General features: G+C 27.9%; 1 protein-coding gene across 2 annotated transcripts; it reads right to left on the bottom strand.

The window, feature by feature from the left end:
- Positions 1-785: 785 nt before the first annotated feature.
- LOC100161926 (interaptin) lies at positions 786-7025 on the bottom strand. 2 transcript variants are annotated; one of them, XM_029492763.1, is made up of 12 exons: positions 6677-7025; positions 6245-6566; positions 3758-3963; positions 3400-3671; positions 3182-3344; positions 2974-3126; positions 1813-1947; positions 1582-1728; positions 1258-1489; positions 1103-1200; positions 927-1006; positions 786-849 (listed from the first exon to the last, which is right to left on the bottom strand). In XM_029492763.1, the coding sequence occupies exons 2-12, from the start codon at positions 6480-6482 to the stop codon at positions 810-812; spliced, it is 1764 nt and encodes a 587-aa protein (XP_029348623.1). In that variant the 5' UTR covers positions 6483-6566; positions 6677-7025; the 3' UTR covers positions 786-809. The 2 variants fall into 2 exon arrangements, with proteins under 2 accessions (XP_029348623.1, XP_029348618.1); XM_029492758.1 differs by having other exon boundaries at positions 6245-7025.
- Positions 7026-7498: the final 473 nt, after the last annotated feature.

Genomic DNA, 7498 nt, shown 5'->3' on the forward strand with positions numbered 1-7498 from the left:
AGCTAAAAAAAAAAGAGAAGTGAGTACTCTGTATACCTGCTAATACACCACTGATTATGTTTTTTTGGACTGGATGTAGGTACAAGACTTTTTTGTTTAATACATACAATTATAGTTAATTAAGGGGTTTCTGTAAACTTTAAAAAACTTTGAACCACTCTTTTGATTTAATCTATGACTTTGTAAGCATTTTTAGAGCTAAAAACTATACATAGTTTAATAACTCATTAAAACTAGGTTTCTAGCAGTGTAAAAAATGAAAAATGAATATGAGTTATTTAACATAAAAATACATGTCAAAAAGATAGACAATAACAAACTTTTTTATTATAATTATTCCTAGAATACACTAGAGTGGAAAATGTTTTCTTGAATTTCTAAAACTGAATAACTGAAATACTTGTACATGTTGAAATCGATTTGAATCAATTTTTCCTTTAACCCTTTGAGGAGCATGGACATACATATATATACGTTTTTACCGCAAATTTCTTTGTATAATATGTTTCATTACCGTAAAATACCTTATATAAAATATGTGCTGCCATCTGTGAAGTTTAATTTCAATCAATCGATTTATTTTCATTTATCAATCCTATTAAAATAGGACGTACATATGCGTCTTAGCTCATAATATTTTTTCATTCCTAAGACGCTCGCTGAGTCGCATTTACGTATTCCAAGGGTACTTCTCAAAGGATTAAAAGAAGTAAGACTGCAATTTGGATTACTCAATTTTTTTTAAACAATAGGTCACTGATCAATAATCACTAACATTTCAGAAATTCCGATTGATAAATATTTATTTCTTAAGTCACACTCAAAGACAGTTTAAAACCATTGGACATCCTGTAAAATATATTTAAAAAATGTTGAGGAACTAATAAAATTAAAATACAATAATTATTCATAGTTCTCATAATTACAATCCATATTTTAGGCCCTGACAGAAAAGGAATTGAAATTGAGATACAAGCTGAACCTCAAGACTACCTATACATAATAGCTGTAATACAAATATATTTTTTTAATTTAAACGTTGTAGTTAAATCAATTTGGATTTATTTTTTTGTATCTTCACTTTGTTTTTATGGAATATTACTTTGGCAGATGACATAGTTTCAGATTCTGATTTCGAAGCCTCTAGAAGATTTGAACAGCTATGAGGTTCTGGCACCACTGAAGTGTCCTTATGTTTTACTACAACAATTTAATTAAATTAATAAATGTACATGGTGATGTAGATATAATATGAACCTGTTTGTAACTTCTCCAATTCGATTATTTGTTTTTTAAGTCCTACCATTTCTTGTCTCATTTTAAACATAGTAATAGCATTATTATCTTCTTGAAATAGTTGGAGTAACATATTAACTTTTGCTTGATAATCTTTTTTTAATATCATGAATTTTTTTTCGGTTGACAAATGAAATTCTTGATAATCATTAGTTAAAGACACACAATTATGCCTTAGTCTATCATTTATAGCCTGTATGTTATTAAATTTATAATTATTAAAAAGAAAAACTTGCTACATTTCATAAGAAAAAATAGGCATGTGTTGATATATAATATACTCACATCAAGCTTAGATATTATTTCATCATTTTCTCGTCCAGATTCTTTTAAATCAACAACTTTGATAAAATAATGTACCAACAATTTCTTTAGTTCATCTATATTTAAAGTTGACAGACACTTCCAAAACATTTTTGTTTCATTTGAATTCTGTAATAATTCCATTCATAATATATAGTTTTTTTTTTAAATACCTAAATGCAATATTATAACACATTATTATGTTATTATTACCGTATGAATAAAATGTAATAAATTTGTATCATTATTGCACATATTATTTTTTAATTCAATTAAATAATCTATGGAATCAATTGCTTCATTGTTTTCTAAATATTTTCGAATATCTTCTTTAAATAAATTATTTTCCTTGAAAACAAAAGTATAATCAGAATTACAATCATTTAGGAGGATGTCACACTCGCATGTGTTATCTCTGTCTTACAAATGTACAACATACCTAAAACTGTTTTGTGAGAGATAACTTCACTCCCTTTGTATTTATAGTAAAATTACCAAAGTTCCACAATGCACAGGGAAGAACTTTATCTGTGTTGTTTTGTTTTTATTTTTTTTATAATGCTTTAGTCTAAACAATAATTTTTAATAACTAAATAAAAAAAACAAAAAACTACTTTTTCGTACACTTAACTTTAAATGTACTTATCAGTGACGTATATACAAATTATATTCACTATGGGCCGATTTATCAGTCATTACTAGACAAGCATAGCACGACCAACATGGCCATAATTATACATTTTTTAGGGTGGTTATAATTATGACATTTACATATATACAGTACAAATATAAATTGCGCAATTTAATTTTATAATTCCTATGTAAAACTAATTTTTTGGTTCTTTTTTTAAAAATAATGACAGTGTCATTTATATATTTTGATGTTATCTTACTATGAATTTAACATCAAAGTCAATAAGTCATCAAAGCAAGTACTGACAATATAACATTTCCTTGTTGATTCCTCAAAAACGATTTTAATCAACCGGCTAACTTAATCATGGTGAAAGCTGTAAACAGTGCAAATATACATGCAATGGTTTGATTGAACCTGCAATTTCACTATGGGCCCTGGCCTAGGGGGCCACCCCCCTAAATACGCCACTGGTACTTATGTCATCCAAATAACAAAAACACTACGATACAGATAAAGTTCTTCCCTGTGCATTGTAGAACTTTGGTAATTCTACTATAAATACAAAGGGAGTGAAGTTGTCCCCTCAAAATAGTTTTTGCTATGTTGTAAGATGGAGATAACACGTGCAGGTGTGACGTACTCTTAGGCATATAAACTGGCGTTTATGCAAAAAAAAAAGCTATAGGTACAAGAATGAAATATAAATATTTAATTTAAAATCTTATTTAAATAAAAACCTTTTGATATTTGGGATTGAACATTCCTCTAGGACGTGAACTTAAAATTTCATTTCTCATATTTTGCAAATCCAAAAATTCTTTTTTTAGATTATCATTTTCAATTAAATTTGATGATATATGTACTCTACTTTTTTCTACGCTTGATAAAACCTGAAATTTTTTTTTATTAATTACATTCACAACAAATTCAAGTTCTTTTACTTACCTCCAAATTAGATAAATTAGTTTTTAATTGATTAATTCGCTTTTCATTTTGTATTAATAATAATGAAACTTCTTGTTTATTTTTTATTTGGTTATTTAATTGGTCATAAAATGTTTTTAAGCGATCATTAGAAGTTTGTAAAGCTATTTGATCTTGTAGTAATCTAAAATGTAATATTCATTAGTATTGAGACAAATTTACAATTTATAAGTAAATACTTCTCTGGATTATCACTGGCAATTTTTATAATATCATCCATTTCTTTAATTTTATCTTCATATCGTAATAACCTATTATTGGTTTGCTCCCCGTAATCCTTATCTTTACTAGTTCCATTACCATAATTAGTTTTTGTCATTTTATTTGACTTGTTCAACTGACTTAAAATTTTTTTATATTTTTTGTTTATTTTATTGTATTCTTTTTGAAATTTTTCTTTTGCATTACATCTGATTTCGGCTTTGCTGGCAGTTTCACTGATGCAATTTTTCTAAAATAATTTAAATTTCAATGATTTATAGAATATATTATAAAGACGAATAATTTATAATATGATTAAAATGATGGCATAATTACCTTAAGTGATATAATGTCTTCTAAGTATTCAATATTTATTTTTAATCCATCCTCCTGTATGGAAATTAAACTCAATTCTTTTCTTTTTAAATTTACTTCTGTTGTTAAAGTTTTTAATTCTTCTCGGAGTTTTGTAACATTATCTAAACTATTGTTACTACTAATACAATCTAGTATAATATGTTGACTTGGATCAAATTCGGAATCTAAAAAGTATATTAAATCAATTAAAATTTACCTAACAAATAATAATTAACCTTTTGACAAGCAATGACGTTTAAACACGTTTTTAAAAATGTTAGCATGGTTAGCATTGTTATTTACAGTGTACTCTCGGTAACTCAAAATTCACGGGGGAAAAAAATATATAAATATTTTATTTTTGTATTACAGAAACTGAGTAATAAGTAATAACTATTCACTATACTCTGTCCTGCGAGAAAACGCGCCACGGCCTGATCAAAAACGGTCTGGTTTGTTATTGTTGTACATGTTATGTAATAATTACTATCGTGCACAAGAAAACAGTGATCTCAATTAGGTAAAATACTAATATAATAATATTATTAATTTATTTTATATTTAGGACTAGTATTGAAATTTATTTGATAAAAAGTAAGTTAGGTGATGCATTTTTTATATTTTTTAATATTAAATACAGTAGATATCATTATGACAAGTAAAACGCTAGGTCCTGGCACGAGCCCATATGATTGTATGTTAAAATATAAGTTTACAAGGATTATGGTTATAACCAGTGGCGTCATTTGTGGGATGCAAGGGTATGCAAATGCATCCCATGATTTTTTTTTAACACACTTTTTGTGGAGATCATATTTTCATAAAATTATAGTATAAAACAAATAACAATAATTTTGTATTTTTTTTTTGATTTGTCACAATATTTTGTGGATCACCAATACAACTATAGTTCATTTGTAGTTCTATAACAATAATTTTAACATTTAAATATACATTACTTATTAATTATATATTATTTGGTTTATAGATATTTTTATATGAAGCTTTATATATAGATGTGGTGATCCATATATTGTATTAAAACAAACTAAAAAACATTTATGTTAGCAAAATTATTATTATTTGTTTTTTTATAATTTCTATAAAATTATCTACATTTAAACTAAAAGTGTGTTGAAAAAAATTCATTGGATGACTCGAGCGACTGGTATTACTTTAGATTTTCAATATTGGTTTTGCATCCCATGAAAAAATGTGAAATGACGCCCCTGGTTATAACGAGCTGGTCATTATCTTTTTCCTTTTATATAAAATTGTTATGTCAACCTGATCGTTTTAGTGATTCGGTGATAAATACATTTAATTTTTAATTTTAAGGCACAACATAGGTTTTGGTGAAATCTCGAAGAGTCATTAGCAATTAATATTGAATTGGTTTTGATCAGCTCGCTAACATTTGGCCATCCCTCTGAGCCAGTTACTGTGATAGCTGACCGGTTACAACAAACGTTAGTTCTAACGTTAGGTATATCAAGAAAAGGAGAAAAATATGGTGGCTCTTGAAACTCGTTGTAACTGATTTCTACTGTACCTATTATAATAGTAGTTTGGGTAGAGACGAGGGTAGAGAGGACTTATATTTGAATATTTTAATTATTGAATAATTTAATCAGTAAAATATACTAAAATTGTGACCTATTGTTATGCCTAGAACTGTAATATATTTTTTTGTCTATAGTGTTTGTCATACAGGCGACAGGCCGCTAAGTATTAAATTTACCAGGTCTGTCTAAAATCCCAATCTTACCCTGTACATGTAGGTATAATTAATAATTGCTTTTGTTATTCTCTATATTAATATCGGGTCGCATGAAAAATATTTTGATTAAATGGTTTATTAAAAATGAATGGACCAATAAATGTGCTACTAAATTATGTTTAGGGGATCGTTAGCTCACTATTGATTGGTTAAATGTTTAGTGATTGTTCATAAGAAAGAAAAATAAATAGGTTAGGTTATACAGATGATGTTCAAATTGAACTTACAATTTAGAATGAATAAAATAATAGGTAGGTATACAATTGCTATTACTTAATAATTTCAACATGTAGGTATATATATATACCTAATATAATATACTATTACTTAATTAGGTATTATCCAATTATTATTATTATTATTATTATGATTATTACCTATTACCTATATTATTGTTCTATTCAAATAATTTTCATAAGCTATAATAAACATGTAAACAATATAGAAAGGTATTATGATATATTATATATTAGGATATATTAATTTAGTATTGAATGAAAAGGTATTAATTATATGTCTTAAGGTGTAAGAAAAGTATAGCAAATTGTGAATATTATTATTAATGTAGATAGTATATACCTAGGTAGGTACTTCAAATGTTTTTTTTTTAACTCAAAAAGATTTTTATTTAACCGAAGTAGTGAAGTAAGTAACTTAACCAAATAAAGATCTTGTATAATACTCACGGTCAACATTATGATTGGGTTCATCAGGTAACTGAGTGATACTTGTTCTGATGACATAGTCAAACCGAAAATTGATGTACTTGTTGTAAGTGTTAAACACACTAATTAACTTTTGATCAAATTTAATTTCATTTATTACACTGTCAATGTCTAGACCCTTTTTTTTCACTCTACCAAATGGATTGCGAATTGGTAACGGTTTTAGGTTTTTGGTAAGTAGATCTGACGTTGAATTCATTGCAAATAATCCTTCAGATCCAATATAAATTGGTACTTGATGAGTACTTTCTAGTAGTAGTAATTTGAGTAGTAGTAGTAGTAACTAATAACAATAGTAACACATACGTCATAAAATGAATTAATAAAATTATAAACGCGTTAATAATAATAAATAATTAATAATGTTGTGTAAGAAATTAGAAAATATCGTACAATCGTAAATGCTTATCAAGGTGACTGCCCGTTATCGTTAGAATCACGCAGAAACGTCCGTTATCCCGCGACCCGCATTCGCAACGGTTCCTCCTTCCGGTTACGTTTGTCGGCACCGGCGCGCAAAATTAATGCGCATAATGTACATTTTATAGATACAGTAATTTCAAATTTCACGAATTACGACGATCGCCATTGAGCCGAATTTTGTCCGTTGACGACTTTGAAAAAATCTATACGCGTTTACGAACAAATGCAATCGCATTTTTTCTTACAATCGATCCCGTAAAATATATCATAATTTATAGGTGAGAGGTGTCTGTGGTTTGCCGCCTGCCGTCTGCCATCTGCCGTTTGCGGTCTACCGCCTGCGGGTCGGGGATCACCCATGCGGCCTGCGGAGCGCGGGATAGGTACTTCACACGTGCGGTCTGTCTAGACCAGGGGTGACCAAACCTGCACAAGCAACGGATATACGTATAGTAATAATAATGTTCATTGTTACGAGTTTACGACCGAGAAAAGTAAAATAACAATGCGTCAATGTTCAATTAATCTTCTCCAGATCATCTAAAAAAAATAAATATGTACTTTCCATCTATGGCATTTATAAGCCAGTGCTTGGGTAAGTTGACCATTTTTATAAACTAATTTAAGGGGAGTAATCATAAAAAATACCAATAAAAAATATAAACAAATTTGAGTAACTAAGGTAAGTTACTATTGTTTAAGAACATATTAACTGAATTGAGTTAAAAGTTAAGTCCTATTTTTCTTAAAATGCTCACATATAGTCACACTCGTATTGATATTATATGCTGT

This window comes from Acyrthosiphon pisum, chromosome X (assembly GCF_005508785.2).
Source record: "Acyrthosiphon pisum isolate AL4f chromosome X, pea_aphid_22Mar2018_4r6ur, whole genome shotgun sequence".
NCBI lineage: Eukaryota > Metazoa > Arthropoda > Insecta > Hemiptera > Aphididae > Acyrthosiphon > Acyrthosiphon pisum.

Bases quoted from the DNA above. Each gene is read 5' to 3' on its own strand.
- LOC100161926 (XM_029492763.1), bottom strand. From the start codon at position 6,482: ATGAATTCAACGTCAGATCTACTTACCAAAAACCTAAAACCGTTACCA. The intron at 3,964-6,244 runs GTGAGTATTATA...TATACTTTTTAG, and splicing joins ACCCAATCATAATGTTGACC to ATTCCGAATTTGATCCAAGT. The intron at 3,127-3,181 runs GTAAGTAAAAGA...AAAAAATTTCAG, and splicing joins CTAATTTATCTAATTTGGAG to GTTTTATCAAGCGTAGAAAA.